We start from the raw sequence: 25,188 nt of genomic DNA on the forward strand, positions 1-25,188 counted from the left end.
CTTTAAAACAAATAAATAATGAAATTAAAAGCCCAACAATCTGGTTGGGGTGGGGGAGAAATCCCAACTGTTCAATCCCACCCACCCCCAAAAGATAAATCAAACTGCGAGAGACGCTGGTGGGTTTTCATTAATTTTTAATTATTCATTGCCGAAGGCGATAATATTTCTATGCAAAATACTCTCTTATATCTCCCCCCCCAGCCCAGCCCCCACCCCTGCTGATCCTTGGTGCCCCACCCCCAAGAAATCTGCCCCCCCCAGCTAGTTCTTTTAATAGTTAATTTTTTAATCTTTTTTTTTTTTTTGGCATTTTTGCAAAGGGGGAACGAACGACCCTTTGGTGCCTGACTGACGTCTTCTGCCCCCAATCCCCATCGTTGAGGGGGGAGGAAGTTGGGGGTGCGTGGGGTGGCGGCGTAGGGGGTGGGGCACAGGGACCCTGTCCCTGGGTTGAAAGCCCTTGACACGTGTCAGTCAACAGGATGGCTGCCATCACTGGAGTGAGAGCTGAGCATAAGGGGAGGGGGAAACGGCGGAAAGGTTGAGACCCCCCCCTCTGCTAGTTCCCCTAAAATCAGGCCCAGCCTCTGGGGCTGGGAGCAGCCAAGTTTGCAGGATGGGGGGGGACGCCTTTGGAAACCGGGGTAATAAATAAATCTTTTTCTCTCTATACATATATATCTATATATTCTCCCCCCTCCCCAATTCCCCTGGTCTCCCAGCCAGCTGCCTTCTCACCCTGGAATCGGCCACTGGGGGGGTGGGGGGCACCCAGAGCCATCTAGATCACCCCAAGCTGCCTCTTTGTTGTGCTCAGAAAAAAAAACTCTTTTCCCCCCCTGTCTCATCCCCCCCCCACTCTCTCCTTCATTTAACCATTTCTACCTGGAAACGCATAAAAGAAACCAACATTTTAAATAAAAAATGAGGAGGTGGTCTTCCATTGAGGGGGGATCAGGGGGGGTCAGCAGGGAGGGGGTTTGAATGCTCCCCCTAAAAAACCGCTCCCCAGAAGCCTCTCTTCATCGGAAGGCAATGTTGAAAAATTTGACGGATCTCCTTCCTCCAATTATTATTATTATTATTATTTCAACAGCAAAGACTAAAGTCACTTGATCTGTTTTCAGCATTGTTTGCATCAAAACGGCTGGGGTGGATAGAGACCCCCAGAACGTAGCAATGATTAAGCCGGGGGCTTCTTCTCCCTCTGAAAACTCTCCCTGCTGTGTTTTTAAAAATTTATTTATTCTGTCATTCACAATTTCTGCCCACTCTGCCACAAACTCCCCGTCTTGTGAATTTTGCGTCTTCGGATTTTGGGGTCTCGTGGGGGGGGGGGGGAACGGGGACGACACTTCCCAAAGCGGTAAAGGATGGAGTGGGGTGTAAATTCTCTTAACCCACCTTCTTCCCCAGTTTCTCTTTCTTTCGTTTGTTTTCCTTTTTATGTACAAAAAAAAAATGTAAGAATAATTCATTCCACTTGGAAACGGCAATTTTCCAATGGAAAGCCGAAAACAATTCTCCGAAGTAGATTTTTTTCCCCCCAGTTAAAAACTGTTTCTCCTTTATATATTTGTTTTTTTTTTCTTAACATCACGCACAGCCGCACCAAAAGACTTGATAGGACCGCAAAAAAGAATCACAGGACATAGAAAAAAAATATTTTGTTGTTGTTGTTGTTGATCTTTTTCTCTCTTCCTCTTCTCCTCTTCCCTCCCCTTCTCTTCCGTGGAAAGAAAAATATAGAAGGCTGCAAATATAATAAAATTCCACCACCCCCCTTTCTTTTTTGCCCTCTCCTAAAGCTGCAGATGACTCCTTGTGGACTCGAAATAAAAAATAAGAAGGGTCAAAAAAGGGGGGGAAATGCAACTGGGAAAAAAAAGAGCCTTTTTATATTTATGCGACCATTATTTCGCATATATATATATGAATATATTTTATATATATATATATATATATATATATATATATATATATATATATATATATATATATATGAATATATATATATATATTCTCATATATATATATATATATATATATATATATATATATATATATATATATATATATATATATATATATATATATATATATATATATATACACACACACACACACATATGAATATATTTATATGAATAAAATTCCTAAGTCATTTGGCTATTCTGTACAAGCCCGATTCTTCTCCAGCTCTCAATTGGATTCAGCATTTCTCAACTGTGACAACTTTTAAGAGGGGTGGACTTCGACTCCCAGAATTCCCTGGCGCTAATGCATTCCCTTGGATAGGTACGCCCCCATTGGGAACCTGCTTACTCTCTTCTCATCCCTTCCTCTGCGACCTCTCTGCTCTGGGAGATAAGAGAATTAAAAACAGGCAAAGCTGGCTGGGGAATTCTGGGGATTGAAGTCCACCCATCCGAAAGTTGCCGAGTTTGAGAAATGTCATTTTAACTAACAACGATTCTTCACTCGAAATCACGAAGGGAAAGAAGGAAAGCTAATTTTTCTTCCTTTCTGGTGTGTGTGTGTGTGTGTGTGTGTGTGTGTGTGTGTGTGTGTGTAAAAAAGACATTTTCCAAAGCAAAATGTTGGAGGGTGATTTGAACCCTTTGCCGAGGGTCTATTTCTCCCCTCTTGTCTTTTTCTCCCAATTGTCTCCTTCCTCTACTCTAAAGAGGACAAAAACCACGAGAATCCAACGTCCTGCCAAAGTCTCCTTCCATTTTGTAACACTTGACACCCTGGGAATTCTGCCTTGGCCACGTCCAGAAGAAAATAAACAGTTCTCTTATCTTCTTCTGGTTGTAGAAAAAGAAAAATTTAAAAAAAATCCTTCCTTCCTTCCTCTCCTTCCTTCCTTCCTTCCTTCCTGATTCCTGACCCGTTTCCTGCTTGCCAAATAAAAGAGATCGGAATCTAAGGACCATCCCCCCTTTTTTTCCACACACCCCCAAATGACCACATGCAAGTGCTAGCGCTGTTGGGGACCAGGGGGAGGAGGTCAGAAGCCCCTCAGTTGCGCTGCGGAAAGAAAAAATGGGGGGGCATCGCCACGCGAGTCAGACAAGAAGAAAGAAAAGCCCCCCCGTCATTTTCCCGCCCTCCCCATCCGAGTCTTAAAGAAGAGAAGGAGAAACTCAAAGTAAGGGCGTATCTCGAGGCGTTTGCCCACCACCCCACCCCAAAAGAGGACCAAGGGCTAAGTTCAGGGGGGGGGCAAGAGGCAGGGGCTCTCCTCCGCTCCAGAGGCAGCTCCGGCGATGCGTTTGCAGAGTTGACGGTTGGTTGGTGGAATTCGGGATCCCTTCCCGGGGAAAATTTAGTTCATCGCTCTAAAGTCTTTCACGAGCCGGAATCCAGATATAAGGACCAGAGAGTTCCTCCACAATTCTCTTGATCTTGTGGTAAACCTCTTCGAAGCTCTCTCCTTCTACGATGGCTGGAGGGGAGAGAAGAGAGGCAAGAGGACCTTCGGGTGAGCAAGAGGGGGACTCTCGCAAGGCCTCACAGCACCCATCAGATCCCGGTTCGGGGGAGGAGGAGGAGTTGGAACCGGGATTGTCTGACGGGGATGGTACCACGTCTCCCGCTGGCATATTTGGAGAGGCCATGGGCTGCGGAGGATGCTGTCCCAGAACCCTTAGGCATTGGGGGAGGTCAGTGGTGGGTTGCTAACAGGTTTACTACCAGTTTGCTCATGCACTTGCGTGCAATGCTTCTATGCATGCGCACAAGCATCCGGGTATGTGACAAGAGCTTCCCACTGCCACCACCCAGCTCTAGCGGAGCTGGTCAACCAGACGGAGAGACCTTCTCCCGAACAACCTCGCAGACCTCCTATGAGCTTGCCTCCGCTCTACTCACTGTGCCCTCAGATCAAAATGGGGGAGGGAACTGTTCCTCGTTGGGGGGGGGGATTGGCTGCAGACAGGCAGCAGTGCTGAGAGGCAGCCGATCCCCTTCCCCACGTTGGGCACAATTGCAGTCGTATGTCAAGAACTAAGCGTCATTTATTCATTCATTCAGGATTTACCTAATTCTTTTGCCACCCAACTCCTTTCAGAGCGACCCAAGGATTAGCCTGGGTCCCTCCTGCCTTGTTTCAATCCCACCCCTCCCACTTATGGTCCAGGAGTACTCGCCTACTACATCGCCTGTGTGATGTGGAGAAGGAAATGTTGCTCTCAACTCTGTGCCAGCTACGAGAATGCCCAAGGCACCCGTCCGCACCAATACACCCATCGTCTCTAGATAATGTTTCTGGATTGTTAGGTACATGGATGTGGACTAGAAACTTGCTAGGTCTTTTTAAAAAAAATTGTGAAGCTATGCGGGGGTATTCCCTTACTTTCCCTACCGGTTTGCATGGCTGCCCGCCCATGTGCTTTGCTCGTGCATGGGGCTTGTATGCATGCCTGTGGCTTGAAAATGTGTTGTGGTCTGCCAGCGGAGATGGCACCAGAGTCGGGCAGTGAGGAGGTTGGGGAGGAACATGAGCCAGTCCTGGAGGATGGGGAAGGCTCTGAGGAGGGCTCTGGGTTGGAGGCAGAGACAGGCGGAGGCTGTCTGGCAGTGATCGGGTGCCTACGGAGCAGTGAGGCAGAGGAACAGCTGGAGCCTGTTCCCAGTGTGCGCATGCACAGAGCTGCCAGGCGAAGGGAACAGTTGAGAAATCAGGGTCGTCTTGGGAGTAAAGCCACAGGTGGAGGGTGATTGGCCCCTCCCAGAGGAAATAAAAGGGGAGCGCCAGGGGAGTGGAGTTTGCAGGAGTCCATTAGTTTGGTCGGTGATTAGATTCGTTTCAGGAGCGTGAAGATCTGTCCCTGAATCTCAGAGACTCTGTGCCAAGTCTTTCCTTGCACAGCACTGCGTTTGGAAAATATTTACATGGCCGCCTTCCAAGACAGAGAAGGTCTGTGGTCATAAATACTCCTTTGAAAGGCCGTTTGCCAGGCCTTGGCTGAGGGTGAAGGAGGGGAATTCACGTTCCTTTAATAAAAGGGTTCTTTTGTGGGGACCAGGACTCTGCCTCCCGCTTTTGGGGGGAAGCCAAGGTCAGAACAAAAACTGCCTAAATAGGAGGGCAAAGTGCCAGGGCAGGTGGGTGAGATCATCCGCGACTTCCACAAACCGTCCGTGCGGACCAGTCCAAACCAGCTGAATGCCACCTGTGAAGCTCTGGATTCGAACTCACCTGAAAAGCATTCTGTAAACTCCTGCTCCAGTTTGGTAGCTCTGTCGAAGGCCTTCCGTGCTTGCTCCTCCGTTATCCGCTTGTTAATTTCTCTGGGGTCACAAACAGACACTCGGCACATGAGCCACCTGGCAAAGCCTCGTGGGCCGCCTTGTTCCCTCGTTCGTTTCCACCCTCGGCTCTCTGCGCGTGGGCAGAGAACCCCACTGGAGCTCTTCCTCCTCCTCCTCCTCCTCCTCCTCCTCCTCCTCCCCCTCCTCCTCCTCCTCCTCTTCCTCCTGATCCCTGGTCTAACATTCTGCGGTTCCGCGGATGCTCAGCCCCAATGAGAAAGTGCCCAGAGGGATAGACTATTCCTGAACAGGGAAGCTCCGGATGTGTTGAAGTAGTCTTTGAGCTGGTTGGGAGCGATGGGAAGGGTAGTCCAGCCCATTTTAGGTCGGAGAAGGGGGGGGGATTTGAGCAAGAAGGACTGCCGGTGAAACGAGTTTCTGTCCCGGAACTGATGGTCATTCAAAGACCCACCAGACTGTCCTCTTAACGGAGAAAGGACTGGCGTTTTTTAAGTAATTGAGAGCTAACCTGCGTGTCCCTGACTGGCCCTAAACATGGAGGCTCCATTTATGAAAACTTCTTCTAGCCAAGAGTGGAGCCAGAGCAACCTGCTGGTTCTTGTGGAGGGGAGTTCCACAGCGCAATCTCCTGTCGTTTGGATTGCTGTGCCTCTGCGTCTCTCTCTCTCTCCCCCAGCAGACCCCAAAATTGGGGAAGGAGGAGGACAAGGCTCTCCCCCTAACCCCCTTGCTCGGTCACAGCCACCTCGTAGTCCATCCCCCAAAACCCTGACCGGCACACAAGTACAGATCTCTCCCCCTGCCCACCCCCCCCAGGACCCCTACTCACAAAACATTCTCGAGGGAGCGGGGTCGGATGAAAATGGCGATGGGATGAAGCTGAGCGGCTTGCAGCCTCCGGACGGCGTTGGCCGATACGTCCAAAATGCAGTGCTTGCCCTGGAAGAGGGGGGGGAAAAGAGAGCGAGGGGCTCAGGAACACAACACAACACAACACACACACACACACACACACACACCAGAGGGAGCACATATGTGTTTGTCTTGTTGCATCCACAAGGCCTGGGGGTTTGTTGCTTGTGTGGCAACTCTGCTCTCAAACAGTTGGGAGGTGGGAAGTGAGCTCCTGAGGATGGGTCATGATTGGGGGGGGCACCCTAAAAAGCCCCCCTTAATTTTGGAATCTCTCTCTCCTTCTTTCTTTCTCCCTCTTTCTCCTTCTTTCTCTCTCCCCCCTCTCTCTACTCCCCTTTTTCTCTCTCCCCCCATCTTTCCCTCCTTCCCTCTCTATCCCCCCTCTCTTTTTCTCTTCCCCTTTCTCTCTCTCATGCTCTATCTCTCTCCCTCACTCTCTTTTTCTCATACTTTCTATCTGCTTCTCTCTCCCTCATCTTTCTGTCCCTCTTTCTCTCTCATTCTTTCTCTCTCCCCCTCCATCTCTCCCCCACTTTCTCTCTCGCTCCTTCTCTCCCATCTTTGTCTCCCTCATTCTCTCTCTCCTTTCCACTCTCTGTCCCTCTCTTTCCACCTCTTTCTTTTTCTATCTCCTTCTCTCTGCCCCCATCTCTTTCTCTCCCTCTTTCTCTCTCCTTCTCTCTCTCCTTCCCTCTCTGTCTCTCTCAGCCTCTGTCTCTTTCTACCTCCCTGTCACTTTCTCTCCCTCTCTCATTCTTTCTCTCTTCCTCCCTTCCTCTGCTCCCCTCTTCCTCTCTCTCTTCCTCTCTCTTCCTTTCCCCGTTTCTCTTTCTCGCCCTCTCTTGTTCTCTCTTTCTTCCTCCCTCTCTCTTTCCCACGCTTCCTGCGGACGACCCTGCTCGCCCGTCTCCACGTCCCACCCTTTACCTGCTCAGCCACCTCCCGTACGGATTGGACACTTGTCCCGTAAAGGTGACTGTTGTACTGTCCGGCCTCGATGAATTTGTGGCTTTGAATGTCCTTCTCCATCTTCTCCCGTGAAGCCACGAAGTGGTAATCTCGGCCATCCACTTCGTACTCCCGTTTCGGCCGCGTGGTATCTGCCAGGGTGGATTTTGCGTCATTCCCTTCCAGGATAGGTTGGAGAAACCCTCTCTACAGGAGTGCGCCCTGCGCAACCCCCCTCCCACTAAATCCATTTCCCCAGACCCAGCCGTCCAAAGGCCACCCATCCCTCACAAGGGGAGCGGGGGACCCCTCTAGGGCAGACTCACGTGGGACACAAGATCCAAATTTGTCTGGAAATTCAGAGAGGAGGTCATCGTTGACTCGGTCCTTGGTGGGCCCCAAAATAATGATCGGACGGGCATAATGAACTAGAACGGAAGGCAGAGAAGTTAAAAAGAGGGGAAGGGGCTGCGTGATTGGAAAGGGAGGGATACAAAAATCCAAGCAGGGACCTCAAATCACTGAGACAGATAGTGTGCAAAAGTACAAATACTGTATAAATGTTGTGCAAATGTACGAATGTTGCATAAGTCGTGCAAATGTACAAATTTGCATAAATGTGCAAATGTACAAATGTTGCATAAAGGTTGTGCAAATTTACAAATTTGCATAAATGTGCAAATGTACGAATGTTGCATAAAAGTCGTGCAAATGTACAAATTTGCATAAATGTTGTGCAAATGTACAAATGTTGCATAAAAGTCGTGCAAACTTACAAATTTGCATAAATGTCGTGCAAATGTACGAATGTTGCATAAATGTCGTGCAAATGTACGAATTTGCATAAATGTTGTGCAAATGTACAAATTTGCATAAATGTCAGGCAAATGTACAAATTTGCATAAATGTCAGGCAAATGTACAAATTTGCATAAATGTCGGGCAAATGTACAAATTTGCGTAAATGTCATGCAAATGTACAAATTTGCATAAATGTCATGCAAATGTACAAATTTGCATAAATATCATGCAAATGTACACAGTTGCATAAATGTCGTGCAAATGTACAAATTTGCATAAATGTCGTGCAAATGTACGAATGTTGCATAAATGTCGTGCAAATGTACAAATTTGCATAAATGTCGTGCAAATGTACAAATTTGCATAAATGTCAGGCAAATGTACAAATTTGCATAAATGTCGGGCAAATGTACAAATTTGCATAAATGTCATGCAAATGTACAGTTGCATAAATGTGCAAATGTATAAATTTGCATAAATGTCGTGCAAATGTACAAATTTGCATAAATGTCAGGCAAATGTACAAATTTGCATAAATATCATGCAAATGTACACAGTTGCATAAATGTCGTGCAAACTTACAAATTTGCATAAATGTCGTGCAAATGTACGAATGTTGCATAAATGTCGTGCAAATGTACAAATTTGCATAAATGTCGTGCAAATGTACAAATTTGCATAAATGTCAGGCAAATGTACAAATTTGCATAAATGTCGGGCAAATGTACAAATTTGCATAAATGTCATGCAAATGTACAAATTTGCATAAATGTCATGCAAATGTACAGTTGCATAAATGTGCAAATGTATAAATTTGCATAAATGTCGTGCAAATGTACAAATTTGCATAAATGTCAGGCAAATGTACAAATTTGCATAAATGTCATGCAAATGTACAAATTTGCGTAAATGTCATGCAAATGTACAAATTTGCGTAAATGTCATGCAAATGTACACAGTTGCATAAATGTCATGCAAATGTACAAATTTGCATAAATATCACGCAAATGTACACAGTTGCATAAATGTCGTGCAAATGTACAAATTTGCATAAATGTCGTGCAAATGTACAAATTTGCATAAATGTCGTGCAAATGTACAAATTTGCATAAATGTCATGCAAATGTACAAATTTGCATAAATGTCATGCAAATGTACAAATTTGCATAAATGTCATGCATATATTTGTATATATTTATATACAAATATATTTATATATTTGTGTATAATATATTATATTTGTATATATATATTTTCCACGTAGTAATTTTAATTGTTTTAATTTTGTTCTTTGACATGGACTGTACACCGCCCCGAGTCCCTTTCGGGAGAGGGGGCGGTTTATAAGCGCTAATAAATTGAATTGAATTGAATTGAAATGTACAAATTTGCATAAATGTCAGGCAAATGTACAAATTTGCATAAATGTCGGGCAAATGTAAAAATACTGTATAAAAGTCATGCAAATGTACAAATGGTAATGTTGTGAAAATTTGGGTGCTTGCCAACTGACTCATATTTATGACAGTTGCGGCATCACTTTTTGCGACCTTTCCAACAAGCAAATCCAGTGGGGAAGCCAGGTTCATTTAACAACCATGTGATTCACTTAATGACTGTGCCCAGCAAAGTCGGACAATTGGGCAAAGCTCACTTAACAAGTATCTGGGTTATCCACATACATTTTAGGCTCAGTTGTGGTTGTAAGTTGAGGACTGCCTGTATTTAAAAGCAGGCACAGAAAGGGAAACTATGTTGTGTCTGTGTGTGATTTTGTGTCTGTGTGTGTAACTGTCATCTGCAGATAACCCTGGGCTTAAAGAGGCAAGCGCCTGCATTGGAAGGAAACGAATTAGCAGGGTACTAGAGCAATAGAGGCCATCTAGTCCAACCCCCTGTTCAAGCATGAAGGGACTCCTAACTGGGAGAAATCCAGGATATTTCTTCCGATATTCCAAACGGGCTTCCTGACTTCTCTCGGGCTGTTTTTGGAACTTTTCAAGTTGTGTAATGTCAAAGGAGAAGTCAGATCGCCTCCCCCACTGGGGTTGAGGGCAGAAAGAAATGAAAGAAAGAAAGGCGATTTCGGGGAGGGGGTCGGGTTGGGGAGGGTCTGAGAGAGAGAGTTTGGCCAAGGAACCAACCAACCAAGGATTCTCCACAACGCGCCCTGCGCCAATCAGCTGCATTTCGGAACTTTTGGGACTACGCCAGGAGCCGCATGTGGCTCTTTCCTCCCTCTGCTGCGGCTCAAAAGATGCATCATAACCGCCAATGTGCGACACGGGATCTATTGTGGCTTTCAACCCCCAGTAGGCCCACCATGGATAAATCCAAGAAATGAAAAGTTTCAGAAGAAAACAGAACGTTTAATTCAACTGTATATCCTCGTTCTGTGGACGCTGGGGAAACATTCAGGCGCGGGAAGGATTTTTGTTGTGGTTTTCTGTGGGAAAGAAACGGCTCTTGGAGTGTTTAAGGTTGCCGACCCCTAGACTACACTCTCCATCACTCCCAGCCAGTTGGGGGAAGGCCTTGCTTCCCATCTCTACATCTGTTACCATTTCTACCTGTCTTTCCTAAATCGCTTCTTTTTTTCCTCTTTTCATTTCATGACTTTTCTTTCCACTGAATTTGGGACCCCGATGTTGGGAAGCGCAAGAGCCGTGGGGGGGGGGAAGCAAGGGAGGAAGCCGGAAAAGGAGTTTCTTTCACTCACCTTCCATTTGCACGACAGTTTCGTAGCTCAACACGGCGTCTTCTCGACCTGCGGAGGAGATGTAGGGAGCACAGTCAAATGATCTTCCTGGCAAAGATTCTCCCCAGGTGCCACAACTCGTGCCAGGAGAAAGAGAGGAGGAGGAGGAAGAAGAAGAGGAGAGGAGGGGGAGGGATGAGGAGGAGAGGGAGGAAGCGAGGGGGAGGGGAGGAGGAAGAGGAAGAGGAGGAGAAGAGGAGGAAAAGGAAGAGAGGAGGAGGAGGAGGAAGAGGGGAGGAGGGGGAGGAAGAGAGGAAAGGGGAGGAAGAGGAGGAGAGAGAGGAGGAGGAGGGGGGAAGAGGAGGAGAAGAAATGAGGAGGAGGACAAGGAGGGGGGGGAAGAGGAGAAAAAGAGGAGGGGGAGGAAGAGGAGAAGCAGGGGGAGGAAGAGGAGGAGAAGAGGAAGAGAGGAGAAGGAAGAAATGGAGAGGGAGGAAGAGGAGAGGGAGGAAGAGAAGGGGGAGGAGGAGGGGGAGGAAGAGGTGAGAAGGAGGAAGGGGAGGAAGAGGTGAGAAGGAGGAGGGGGAAGAGGAGAAGCAGGGGGAGGAAGAGGAGGAGAAGAGGAAGAGAGGAGAAGGAAGAAATGGAGAGGGAGGAAGAGGAGAGGGAGGAAGAGAAGGGGGAGGAGGAGGGGGAGGAAGAGGAAGAGAAGGAGGAGGAAGGGGAGGAGGGGAGAGGCGAGAGAGGAAGAAAGGAGGAGGAGGAGGAGAGGAGGGGGAGGAAGAAAGGAGGAGGAGGAGGGGAAGAGGAGAGGAGGAGGAACAGGGACAGCGGAGAGAAATCGACTGCAAGCAGGAAAGGAGATGGATGGAAAAAGGGGGGGGGGTCTCCCAGAGTGGACATAGGAGGAGGAAGGAGGACCTCAGAGACCAACACCCACCTTGAGAGCCTGATCCAGGGCCCCGATCCTGGAGGAGGAAGGAAGGAAGAGAAAATAAGGAAGAGAAAGAGAGGAGAGAAAGAGACGGACAGTGAAGATGCCTCCATTTCTGTGTCTGTAGACGCTGGAGGGGCGTTTTCCTCCTTAAAACAGGAGGATTCTGGATGGGAAGCTTCTTCCCCAGGACAAAAGGTGTCCATTGGTCCCACCCTGAGGTCCTCCAGATGTAGAGAAAGCCCACCGCTCTGTCCAGCAGGAGACACAGATGTGCAGGATCCTGCTCAGATGTGCTTGCTCCACAGACACCAAGACTGGTGGGACTCAAACTCCCAGAATTCCCCAGTCAGCAAGGCAGCAAACAAACTGATTACAGGTGTTACAGGTAGTCCCTGAGTTATGGCGACCGTTGGGACCGGGATTCCCACATCACTTAGCAACTGCAATCCTTGCAGTCCCACATGAGGTTGTAAACTGAAGCACGGTGGTCGTTAGGTCCACTACCAGGAAGTAGGAGGGAAGTCAGTTGGAAGTCCCAGCTGTTTGCAAGGAAGTAGCAGGGAGGTAAGTGACTGATGCACAGGCGTGTGTGAGTGGCAGGGGGAATGTAACAAGGATGTGCAAGGTGTGAAAGGGGTATGGTGGGACTGAGGGAGGGTGTGTGAGGGTGTAAGGACATGGTGAAGCTTGGGAAGAGTGCGTGGGAAGTGGGGAGGTGCAGCAAGGCTCCGGGAGGGTGCGTGCGTGTGCAAGAGAGGCATGATGAGGCCCATTATTATTATTATTATTAGGGAGGGTGTGTTAGGGTGTGCAAGAAGCAAGGCAGTGCAAGCATAGAGGGTCAGTTAGGGAAATTAACATGAATGACTTGCAAGATTTCCTACTGTCTTCCCCAGTGACTTTCTGGGGAAGCCTGGGGGAAATGTCGCTGACGGCAATCACATAACTCTAGGGCCCTGCAACCAGTTGTTGTAAATGCGAGCCAGCTCCCAAGTGTGCCGAGATCACAATCATGTGACTTCATACCGTAATTCCGAACGGTCACTGGATGAACTGTCGTAACTCAAGAACTACCTGTAATCAGACAGGGTTTGGCCGGATTCCAGATTAATTGCTTGTCCGTAATTCCAAATTATCGCTCAGTCTTCAACTCTTGACAAACACCCCCCAATTATGTTGGGGTCCTGAACCCCGTCCTTTTCAAGGCCAGGGATGGACTCACCTTTGCTTTTAACCGCGTCCACTCCCGTCGCTCGACCCTGCAGAGAGAAAAAGAGGATCAGCTGGGGACCCCAAAGCCTTCCTTCTCAGCCCCCCAACAATTGCCAAAGCTCAGATATCTTCTCCAACAGCCCAAGGACACCGCCCCACCATTAAAAACCACCCCAAGTAACACGAGATCCCCAAGTCTCACCACTAAGAATGGAGCATCTTATAAGATTCTCGCACCAATCTTACAAAATCTATCAACTGTCAGGCCTGCAGCCATATTTTCTTGTGGATCTTTGGCCTGCCACACTTTCTATTATTCTACGGTGCATTTTCTATGGTGGGAAAATGGGATTGTAAGGAGTTAGAGGATAGGTAGCCATAACAACATTCTTTCTAGAAAGCCAAGGTCATCCTTTGTCTCTGCACCTCTGCACCTGGCCGGAACTGGATGGGTGAAAGCTGCCAGCGTGGCAGTGGATGATTGGACCATGGGATGGACTTGTGGGTGTGGAGTTGCAAGATCTTGAACTTTCAACTGAGTGGGGAAAAGCGGGAAGCTTCCAGATTCGGGTTTCCGCAGATGTGCCAACGTGGCTCTCTTCATCAATGGGAACTTTGAGCAATACGATTTTGTGTATCAATTCACAGAGACCATGAACCGCCAAAGTCTTGTAGGGGATTTGCAAATCCTGGCACAAGAATTTGGTGGCGTTCACTCAAGCGGGCAAGACCACAAACATGTTCCAAGACTGGACAATTTGGCCGCAGTCAGGGGTGGGATTCACCTGGTTGGGGACCAGTTGGGGAAAAACGGATGCTAATTTTACATCTGGTTCCCCGATGGGACTGGCTGGCCCCACCCAGGAGTCTCCACATGGCCCGCTTTGGAGGCCAGGTAAGTGCAGGGCCCACATGGAGGCTCCATGGAGGGCGAAAAATGGGCCTACTGTCGGCGGCGCCATCTTGATTTTCGGTTCAGATTTGCACACCGAACCGGCAGTAACGCCAGTAGCAACCCACCCTTGCTGGGGAGGCCGAGTAGGCCACGCCCAACATGGCCACGCCCACCCAGCAACCGGGCAGAGTACTGGTGGCTAACATTTTCGAACGCCGTCCCTGGCCACAGCCGAACCCCTTTTAACGCGTGGGTCTGTCGCGTGTGTCTCTGAGGCTCCTGAACGCCACTTGTGAAAGTCCAAGGAGAGCCCCCCCCTTACCGCCTCTTGCTGGGAATGAAGCCAAGTTCGTCACTGTCGCCATCCGGATGGACGCGCCGCGCCTGCCACCACTCCTCGTCGGACGCGTCGATGACGTGCAGCACGTCCCCAAAATGGAAACTCAGCGCTTGGCTCAAGAAGCCACAATCCTTGGTCTTGTCGTAGTCGAAGAGAGCCCTGTTTGGGAAGGGGGAGGTGGGGGTTATGGGGGGTGGGGTGGGGTGGGCGTGCAGGCGAGGAGGCCGAAATATCACAGAGTGAGTTAAGGTTCGCCTCGGAAGTCTCCCCGTCATTTAAAGTCGTTCAACGGGGAGATGGCTGGCATTTCAATTTAATAAACAAGTTTAAAATGTTTTTTTTTTTAGAAAATGACCATTTCTGGTTTTGAAAGGCAGTTTGGTCTAATGGTGAAGGCCCCAGGCTTAGACACCAGGAGACGGTGAGTTCTAGTTCTTCATTAGGAATGAAAGACAGGTGGGTTATCTTGGGCCATCCCAACAGGAAATGGAAAATTATAGTCTCATCTTAAGCGTGAAAGCTACCTGGTGACTTTCGGCCAATCACCAGGAGACGGTGAGTTCTAGTCCCACCTTAGCATGAAAGGCAGCTGGGTGACTTTGGGCCAATCACCAGGTGACAGTGAGTTCTAGTCCCGCCTTAGGCATGAAAGGCAGCTGGGTGACTTTGAGCCAATCACCAGGAGACAGTGAGTTCTAGTCCCGCCTTAGCATGAAAGGCAGCTGGGTGACTTTGAGCCAATCACCAGGCGACAGTGAGTTCTAGTCCCGCCTTAGGCATGAAAGGCAGCTGGGTGACTTTGAGCCAATCACCAGGCGACAGTGAGTTCTAGTCCCGCCTTAGGCATGAAAGGCAGCTGGGTGACTTTGAGCCAATCACCAGGCGACAGTGAGTTCTAGTCCCGCCTTAGGCATGAAAGGCAGCTGGGTGACTTTGAGCCAATCACCAGGCGACAGTGAGTTCTAGTCTCAACAAGGATGAGGAAGGTCTGTTAGATACGTTGATTGCCTTGAGTTATTTGTAAATAATAAATAAAACAATAAATTGAAATGAAAAGATAAATATAATAAAATATAAAATATAAAAATGTAAAATATAAAATAAATAATACACTACATAACATACCAACAAAAACCAAACCAAACCAAAATAAATAAAATAATAAATACAATAAAATATAAAATAAATAATACAACACAACAAAAAACAAAACAAAACAAAATGAACAAAATGAATAAAATAAAATTATAACATTATCCCTTTTTGGGAGAGGGGGCGGTCTAAAAATCTAAGAAATAAGAAATAAATAAATAACATGAAATGTAGTGAAATGCAAAGATAAGTATAATAAAATATAGAATTAAAATTAAAAAAATAATACAATGCAACAAAAACGAAGCAAAACAAAATGAATAAAAACCAAATCAAACAAAATTACTTGGCTGAGGAATCAGCAGCCTCCCAGAAGCGTCGGACTCCAAAGCCCATCATCCCCACCATCCCAGTTCAGAGGAAACTGAAGCCTGAGAGATCTGCAAGATGCTGGCTTTGGGGGGTGTTGAAATTAAGGGAAACTGAATTTGTCCCATTCCAAGTTCAGAATCTTTTCAAGCCCCCCATGAAAATATAATATCTTCCCGGAGACGTGGGAATATATTCATTCCCCCCCCCCATACCAGAGTGGAGTGTTTGGGGTGGGGGGGATAGGAAAGCCAACAATTGTTCAGGGACCATTGAAGTTACAACAGCATCCCACGGAAAATGACTTGCAACCTCTCCTCCCACTTATGACCGTCACCTGGTCACATGATCAAAATTTGGACGCTGAGCAAATGGCATGGATTCCCAATGGTTTCAGTCTCGTGGGGGGGGGTGGAGTCCCCTTTGGAGACCTTCTGACAAGCAATGTCAAAGGGGGAGAACCGAATTCGCTTAACGACCACATGTTTCGCTTAACAACTGCAGTGACTCGCATAATGACCCCTGGTTAAAAAAAAAAGATCCTAAAATTGACACTTAGCCACTGCCTTGCTTAGCAATAAGAAATCTGACCTCCCCCCCCCCAAAAAAAATTGTGGTCATAAGTCGAGGACTATCCATAGACCGGACATGTTCTCTAGCCATTCCCCTCCCTTCATCTCGGCAGGTTCCAACCAATCTTGGCCAACTTCCAAAACGAACCCATGATAGAAAGGATGAAACACCACCAGGAGAGCTCACGTGTCATTATTTTTAAAAATAACGCTGTCACTACCACCCTGGTGGTTTTTTTTAAAATTCTTTGGACACCGCTGGACTCCTGAGGGCTGTGGGCTCACCGGATGTAGAAGCCCCTCTTGGGGTTACTCCGAAGCGACGCGGTTCCTGAGCCCAAACTGCTATTCATCAGCTGTTCTCGGAGGTCATGGATCTTGGCCTCAAAGCGGCTGTATTCTAGAAGGGGGAGAGAGCGGGGTGTGGGGGAGAGTGGGGGGTGATGCTGGATCCTAGAATCATGGACCTGTAGAATTCAAATATCCTCAAAGATCATCTAGTCCAGTTCTTCTCAACCTGGGAAACTTTTAAGAGGTGAGGACTTCAAATCCCAGAATTCAACCTTGGGAACTTTTGAGAGGTGAGGACTGCAACTCCCAGAATTCAAACTTGGGAACTTTTGAGAGGTGAGGACTTCAACTCCCAGAATTTAAACTTGGGAACTTTTGAGAGGTGAGGACTGCAACTTCCAGAATTCAAACTTGGGAACTTTTGAGAGGTGAGGACTGCAACTCCCAGAATTCAATTTCGGGAACTTTTGAGAGGTGAGGACTTCCAGAATTCAATTTTGGGAACTTTTGAGAGGTGAGGACTGCAACTCCTAGAATTCAAACTTGGGAACTTTTAAGAGGTGAGGACTTCAAATCCCAGAATTCAACCTTGGCAACTTTTAAGAGGTGAGGACTTCAACTCCCAGAATTCAACCTTGGCAACTTTTAAGAGGTGAGGACTGCAACTCCCAGAATTCAATTTTGGGAATTTTAAGAGGTGAGGACTTCAACTCCCAGAATAAGAGGTGAGGACTTCAACTCCCAGAATCCCCAGAAGGGATCTTGGAGTCCTAGTGGACAACCATTTAAATATGAGCCAGCAGTGTGCAGCAGCTGCCCAAAAAGCCAACACAGTTCTAGGCTGCATCAACAGAGGGATAGAATCAAGATCACGTGAAGGGTTAATACCACTTTACAATCCCTTGGTAAAGCCACACTTGGAATACGGCATTCAGTTCTGGTCGCCACGATGTAAAAAAGATGTGGAGACTCTAGAAAGAGTGCAGAGAAGAGCAACAAAGATGATTAGGGGACTGGAGACTAAAACATATGAAGAACGGTTGCAGGAACTGGATATGTTTAGCTTAAGAGAAAGAAGGACTAGGGGAGACATGATAGCATTATTCCAATATCTCAGAGGTTGCCACAAAGAAGAGGGAGTCAAACTATTCTCCAAAGCACCTGAGGGTAGAACAAGAAGCAATGGGTGGAAACTAATCAAGGAGAGAAGCAACTTAGAACTGAGGAGAAACTTCCTGACAGTGAGAACAATTAATCAGTGGAACAGAAGTTGCCTCCAGAAGTTGTGAATGCCCCAACACTGGAAGTCTTTAAGAAGATGTTGGATAGCTATTTGTCTGAAAAGGTATAGGGTTTCCTGCCTAGGCAGGGGGTTGGACTAGAAGACCTCCAAGGTCCCTTCCAACTCTACTATTGTATTGAATTCAACCTTGGCAACTTTTAAGAGGTGAGGACTGCAACTCCCAGAATTCAAACTTGGGAACTTTTGAGAGGTAAGGACTTCAACTCCCAGAATTCAATTTTGGGAATTTTAAGAGGTGAGGACTTCAACTCCCAGAATTCCCCAGTTGGCAAGTTTCACACTTATGACCGTTGCAGCATCTCCATGGCCACATAATTTACATTTGACTGCTTGACAGCTGACTCACATTTATGACGGTTGCAGTGCCTGGGGTCATGTGATTTCCCTTTTGTGACCTTCTGACCAGCAAAGTCAACGGGGAAGACGGATTCACTTAACAACTGAGTTATCAATTTAAGAACTGCAGTGATTCACTTAACAAATGTGACGAGAAAAGTCGTAAAAACGGGACAAAACTCACTGGACAAATTTCTCACTTAGCAACAACCACTTTGGCTTCCTTTGTGGTCGTAAGTCGAGGACTACCTGTATTGACGCACATCTTCCTCCCTCAGGAGTCTAACAAAATTGGGGAGGGGGGAGATTTAAAAAAACTAAAAATTCTCCCCACATTTTCATCCCAATTACCTCAGTCATACAGTCCTAACTAACCAGGATGAAAGGATGAAGCACCACCAGGAAAGCTCACAAATCCTCATTTAAAAGAAACACCACTCTCTCCAGGTTGAGGGGTTCATTTCCACCCTCCCCGTCTCCCATAGACAATCGTGGCTCCTGCATGGGTCTCGCTTCCCTCCCTCCTCCCCCAAATCTTACCATCTGGTTTATACTGGGCGATAATGGTGACTGTCTGTCCGGCGTTTTTCAGAGCGATGGCAGCTTGTTCGTGGGTAGCGTTCCTGAGATCCACGCCGTTGACCTGTTGGGAGAGGTTAACAACCAATCAGAATAGAGCTGGAAGGGACCTTGGAGGTCTTCTAGTCCAGCCCCCTGCTCAAGCAGGAGACCCTGCCTACTGTCAGGCCTGCAGCCATCTTTTCTTTCGGGTCTCTGGCCTGCCACCCTCTCTATTATTCTACGATGCATTTTCTATGGTGGGAAAATGGGAGGGGGGATTGTACGGAGTGAGATGCTTTGTAGCCATAACAACATTCTTTCTAGAAAGCCAAGGTCATCCTTTCTCTTTGAACCTCTGCACCTGACCGGAACTGGATGGGTGGAACCAGCAGCAGGGCAGTGGAAGATTGGACCATGGGATGGACTTGTGGGGGGACAGGCAAGATCTTGAACTTTCAACTGGGTGGGGAAAACCGGGAAGCCTTCAGATTCAGGTTTTCCCTGATGTTCCAACATGGGTCTCTTCATCAATGGGAACTTTGAGGAATCCTTTGCCTCGGACTCTGATTGACTTTTGGATGCTATCTGGAACCCTGACACCTACACCATTCCAGACATGGAACATCCACAACTTCTGGTGGCAAGCAGTTCCACTGGCTAAATGTCCTCACTGTTAGGAAGTTTCTCCTTAATTCTAGGTTGCTTCTCTCCTTGGCTATTTTCCATCCCTTCTTCCTTGTCTGGCCTTCTGGTGCTTTGGAAAATCAGTTGACCCCCTCTTCTTTGGGGCAGCCCTTCTCATGGTATCATGTCCCCCCTAGTCCTTCTTTTCTCTAGACTAACCAAACTCAAATCCTGCAACTGTTCTTCGAATGTTATAGACTCCAGGCCTTTGATCCTTTTAGTTGCTCTTCTCTGCACTTTTTCCAAAGTCTCAACATCTTTCTTGTAACGTGGAGACCAAAATTGGAGGCAGGATTTCAGATATGGCCTTACTAAGGCTTTACAACGTGGTGCTAATCCTTCACGTGATTTTGATTCTATGCCTCTGTTTATACAACCAAGGATCACATTCGCATGTTTTGGCTATTGCCGCAGATGGCTGGTTATAATAAGCAGTATAATAAATATTATAATAAATATTATATACATATTAAGCAGTACAATAAGAAGTATAATAAATATAACAATTATCTATATTATAATAAGCAGCGCAATAAGCAGTATAATAAATACCATAGCAGTATATTATCTGTAGTATAATAAGCAGTATAAGCAGTTAAATAAATATTGTAATAAATATTATAGTATAATAAGCGGTAAAATTATCAGCATATTAAATAGAATAATAAATATTATTTATATATATATGTATATATATATATATATATATATATATATATATATATATATATATATGTATTTGTGTTACATATATAAAGTCTCCCTTTATTTATTTATTAGTACAATTACAACACACACACACACACACACACACACACATATATATATGTATTTGTGTTACATATATAAAGTCTCCCTTTATTTATTTATCAGTACAATTACAACACACAGACACACACACACACACACACACACACACACACACACACACATATATATATATATATATATATATATATATATATATTAGAATAGAATAGAATAATGGAATGGAATGGAATAGAATAGAAAATAGAATAGAATAATGGAATGGAATAAAAAATAGAATAGAATAGAATAGAATAGAATGGAATAGAATTGGAATAGAATGGAATGGAATAGAATGGAATAGAATGGAATAGAATGGAATGGAATAGAATGGAATAGAATGGAATGGAATGGAATGGAATAGAATGGAATAGAATGGAATGGAATGGAATAGAATGGAATGGAGTAGAGAAGAGTAGAGTAGAAATAGAAAAGAATAATGGAATGGAATAGAAAATAGAATAGAATAGAATAGAATGGAATAGAGAATAGAATAGAATAATGGAATGGAATGGAATAGAATAGAAAATAGAATAGAATAGAATAGAATGGAATATAGAATAGAATAATGGAATGGAATGGAATAGAATAGAAAATAGAATAGAATAGAATAATGGAATGGAATAAAAAATAGAATAGAATGGAATGGAGTAAAGTAGAGTAGAAATAGAAAAGAATAATGGAATGGAATGGAATAGAAAATAGAATAGAATGGAATGGAATGGAATACAGAATAGAATAGAATAATGGAATGAAATAGAAAATAGAATAGAATGGAATGGAGTAGAGTAGAGTAGAGTAGAGTAGAAATAGACTAGAATAATGGAATGGAATAGAATAGAAAATAGAATAGAATAGAATAAAATAAAATAGAATAACAAGAATTGGAAGGGATCCTGGAGGTCTTCTAATCCACCCCCCTGCCCAGGCAGGAAACCCTACACCACTTCAGACAAATGGTTCTCCAACAACGTCTTCAAAACGCCCAGTGTTGCAGCAGTTACAACCGCTGGAGGCAAGTCCTTCCACGGATTAATTGTCCTCACTGTCACTTCCTCCTTAGTTCTAAGTTACTTTTTCTCCTTCATTATGATAATAAGCAGTATAATAAACCTAATAGGCAGCCTGGCGCCCATTATACTGCTTAGCGGTTTATTTCTGGTTTAACCAGCCTCCCTCCCCCCCCAAAAAAATCCGGCCCTTGGAGGGAGCAGGGGGTGGGCTGGGGGAGGGACTTACCGAGAGGATCTGGTCCCCTTTCCGAAGTTCCCCACTGAGGTCAGCTGGTCCTCCGGCCAGGATGAAGGAGATAAAAATGCCCTCGCCGTCTTCACCGCCCACGATGTTGAACCCCAGTCCTGTCGATCCGCGGTGGATCACGATACGGCGCGGTTCCCTGGAGAGAGAAGAAAGGAGGGAGTGAAAAACGGAAGGGTGCCTGGTGGTCATCCAATCCAACCCGCTCCCACTCCCACTCCGCTGGCTGGGGTACTCTGGGAGTTGGAGTCCAGCCATTGAAGCTTGAAACGGCTTCACTTGACATCCAATCTGATTCCTTCCTTCCTTCCTAACTCCTTCAGGCAATTAAATTTGTCCTTGCATCTCTGCTTGGTCTCTTTTCCCAGACTAAACAAACCCAGATCCTTTCCGTCACCCTCCGCAGGGCCCAGGCCGGTGGATAGCCCCTCTGGACTCAACTCCAAATTGAAGCTGTCTTTGGAAAGGTGTGTCGCCCGTCAATGGTGAAGCCAGATTCGCTTAATGACCGTCTCAGCAGTGATTCACTTAACAACCACGGCCATAAAATGGGGGCCAAAGCTCCTTTAACAACTGTCTCACTTAGCTGCATAAAATTTTGGCTTCCATTGTGGCAGTGGTGAAATCTAATTTTTTTTACTACTGGTTCTGTGGGTGTGGCTTGGTGATGGTGGTCATGTGACTGGGTGGGCGTGGCTATGAAGTCATGTAACTGGGGGATCAAAAGACAGAAACTCGCTTTAACAATGCCCTGCTGGAGCAGGGTCGGACTAGATGACCTCCAGGTCCCTTCCAGCCCTGGGTTATCCTCTGAAGCTGCTTTTAGTGCCGGGTTTGTAGTCCTTCCTTCCTCTCCTTCTTCCCTCCCTTTCTTTCTCTTTCATTTTCCCTTCTTTCTCTCTCTCTCATACATTCTTTCATTCTTTCTTTCTTTCTTTCTTCCTTCCCTTTCTTTCTTTCTTTTTTCTTTCTTTCTTTCTCTCTCTCTCCCTCCCTCCCTTGCTCTCTTTCTTTCTCAGCACCCCTACCCCTCATTTTTGGCATAGCAGGGAGCAAAAATGGACCCCCCCCCCACCGATGTGTTTCCAGAGAACCTGTAGTAAAAAAAAATGCTTTAAAAGGTTTTTTTTTTTAAATTCCAAAGATCAGCTGTGCAACGTGCGATTGTCAGAACAGTTTTTAAAAACTTTATTCTAGTATTTTTTTGTTACTGGTTTGGGCCAACCATCCCGAACCGGTAGCATTTTACCCCTGCATTGTGGCCAAGCAGAGCCCTCCGCTGTCCTTGGTGCTGAATCCACCATCATGTTCAGCACCATGGACAGCGGATGGCTCGGCCAAGGCTTTGAGGTAGGTGCGGGGGGGGGGGAGGCCACGCCCCCCAGGAGGCAGAGCCAGCACTTACCTGGGAATATCTTCCTCCCCCATCAGTTCTTTTGGGATGGGGGAGTACCTCCGAGGAGAGGTGGGGGTCATGGCTTGCGGGTAGTCACTTCCCAGGTAACTCTGATGACCGATTTCGTTATCTAGGTGATGGGAATAAGCTAAAGAAGAAGAAGAAGATGATGATGATGATTAGAATGGGCAGAAATGGATCGATTAACATTCACTATTAAGGATAAAGAAGAATATTTGTTGATATGGGAGGCATTTTATCAATAGCTTTAGACAACAGAAACAGAAGTCAGAAAGGAGGAGATATAAAAAGTGGAAATATTAATGTTGTTAAAGAAGATGTTATGTATTATTGTTATTACATTATTATATTAGGGACATGGTGGCTCAGGGGCTCAAGACGCTGAGCTTGTCGATCAGAAAGGCTGGCAGTTCGACAGTTCGAATCCCTAGCGCTGCAGAACGGAGTGAGCTCAAGTTATTTGTCCCAGCTTCTGCCAACTTAGCAGTTCGAAAGCACGTCAAAAATGCAAGTAGAAAAATAGGAGCCACCTTTGGTGGGAAGGGAACAGCGTTCCATGCGCTTTTGGCATTTAATCATGCTGGCCACATGACCACGGAGAACGTCTTTGGACAGCACTGGCTCTTTGGCTTTGAAACAGAGATGAGCACTGCCCCCTAGAGTCGGGAACGACTAGCACCTCTGCGTGAGGGGAACCTTTATCTTTACCTTTATTATTATATTCTCAATATTATTGTAATTATTATTAAAATCACTGTACCCAGATCACACACTGTTCGATGGAAATTGAATGTTCTATAAATAAATAAAATAAATAAATAAAATATAAATAAAATGAATAAATAAAATATAAATAAAATGAATAAATAAAATATAAATAAAATAAATAAATAATAAAATAAATAATAAAATAAATGGGGGAAGGTGGAGAGATCAGGAGGAAGGGTTGGGAATCTCTTTCAGATTAATGGAGTTGGAAGGGACCTTGAAGGTCATCTAGTTCAACCCCCCCGCCCCCCCAAGCAAGAGGCCCTACACTATTTCTGACCGAGGGCAGTCCAGTCTCTTCTTGAAAGCCTCCAGGGATGAAGCTCCCACAACTTCCAAAGGCAACTTCTATTCCGTGGGTTGATTGCTGGTCTCACTATCAGAAAATTTCTCCTTATTTCCAGGTCGAATCTCTCCTTGGTCAGTTTCCATCCATTCTTCCTTCTCTGGCCTTTGTGTGTCTTGGAGAATAGCTTGACCCCCCCCCCTATCTGGGGCAGCCCCCCAAATACTGGAAGACTCATGTCTCCCCTGGTCCTTCTCTTCCCTAGACTAGCCATGCCCAGTTCCTGCAACCGTTCATCGTAGGTTTTAGCCTCTGGTCCCCTAATCATCTTAGTTGCTCTCCTCTGCAATCTTTCTAGAGTCTCCACATCTTTTTAATAGTGTGGTGACAAAAACTGGATGCAGTACTCTAGGTGTGGACTTACTAAGGCTTTGCAGAGTGGCATTAGTACCACCCTTGATTGTATCCCTCTGTTAATGCAAACATTTAGGATTGAGTTGGGTTTTTGGGTTGCTGCACCCTGTTGGGTCATATTTCACTGGTTGTCCACTAAGATTCCAACATCCCTCTCACAGTGACTGCTATTAAGCCAGGGTTAATTAAGAAGCTATGAAGCCACTTACAGGAAGTGAGGTCAGGGGGGGCGTAAGAGTCGTTCAAGTCAAGAGTGGTGGGCTTGGCCACCTTCAGAAACACCACATCGAAGGTGTTCTTCAAAGCTGCCACAGCGTCTTCGTGCATGACGTCCTCCAGGCCCACATTGTTTACCTGCAGGGAGGGGAAGAGAGGGCGGCTGATCAACGGACTCACCAGTGGCGTTGGGTGTAGCACCCCACCCAATCCCTTTTCATCCTGGCTAGTTACCGAGTATCTGCTTAGTTCCATGTTTCTCAACTGTGGCAACTTTAAGAGGTGTTGATTTCAACTCCCAGAATTCCCCAGCCAGCATGGGGAAGAACACACCTGAGATGAAGAGAGATCTAATCCCACACCCACTGAAGGATTCCCCCCTTGTGGAAAGTTGTGAAGTTTCCCCCACCCATGCCCGCACGAAGAAGGAGCCAGTCATATCACACATATCACGACTTAAACACACCAAATCACGAGTTGGGATAGGTTGGGTTGAGTTGAGTACAGTTAAATTGAGTTGAGTAAAGAGTTGGGTTGAGTTGAGTTGGGTTGGCTTAGATCAACCTCAATTGAGTTGGGATGAGTTGAGTTGGGTTTGGTCAGATTCAATTGGATTGAGTTGGGTTGGGCTGGGGAAGATTAAATTAGGTTGAGTTGAGTAACGTTAAATTGAGTTGAGTTAGTAGAGTTAAAGAGTTTGGTTGAGTTTGGTTGAGTTTAGATTAACTTCAATTGAGTTGGGATGAGTTGAGTTGGGTTTGGTCAGATTCAATTGGGTTGAGTTGGG

General features: G+C 46.0%; 1 protein-coding gene across 1 annotated transcript in view; it reads right to left on the reverse strand.

Annotated features, from left to right (window-relative positions):
- Positions 1 to 3,069: 3,069 nt before the first annotated feature.
- Positions 3,070 to 25,188, reverse strand: part of LOC309382113 (disks large homolog 4-like) — a 51,987-nt gene continuing 29,868 nt past the window's right edge. Inside the window, exons 7-20 of the mRNA XM_081933594.1 lie at positions 24,395 to 24,539; positions 22,706 to 22,844; positions 21,283 to 21,439; positions 18,532 to 18,634; positions 16,347 to 16,461; positions 14,011 to 14,187; positions 12,804 to 12,840; positions 11,585 to 11,612; positions 10,666 to 10,713; positions 7,473 to 7,574; positions 7,126 to 7,298; positions 6,113 to 6,222; positions 5,210 to 5,301; positions 3,070 to 3,454 (exon numbers count right to left, since the gene is read on the reverse strand). Coding sequence (XP_081789720.1) covers positions 3,348 to 3,454; positions 5,210 to 5,301; positions 6,113 to 6,222; positions 7,126 to 7,298; positions 7,473 to 7,574; positions 10,666 to 10,713; positions 11,585 to 11,612; positions 12,804 to 12,840; positions 14,011 to 14,187; positions 16,347 to 16,461; positions 18,532 to 18,634; positions 21,283 to 21,439; positions 22,706 to 22,844; positions 24,395 to 24,539 — 1,533 coding nt within the window. The 3' untranslated portion in view covers positions 3,070 to 3,347. The remainder of the gene's footprint in view (positions 3,455 to 5,209; positions 5,302 to 6,112; positions 6,223 to 7,125; positions 7,299 to 7,472; positions 7,575 to 10,665; positions 10,714 to 11,584; positions 11,613 to 12,803; positions 12,841 to 14,010; positions 14,188 to 16,346; positions 16,462 to 18,531; positions 18,635 to 21,282; positions 21,440 to 22,705; positions 22,845 to 24,394; positions 24,540 to 25,188) is intronic.

This window comes from Natrix helvetica, assembly GCF_964273705.1.
Source record: "Natrix helvetica genome assembly, chromosome: Z".
Lineage (NCBI taxonomy): Eukaryota > Metazoa > Chordata > Lepidosauria > Squamata > Natricidae > Natrix > Natrix helvetica.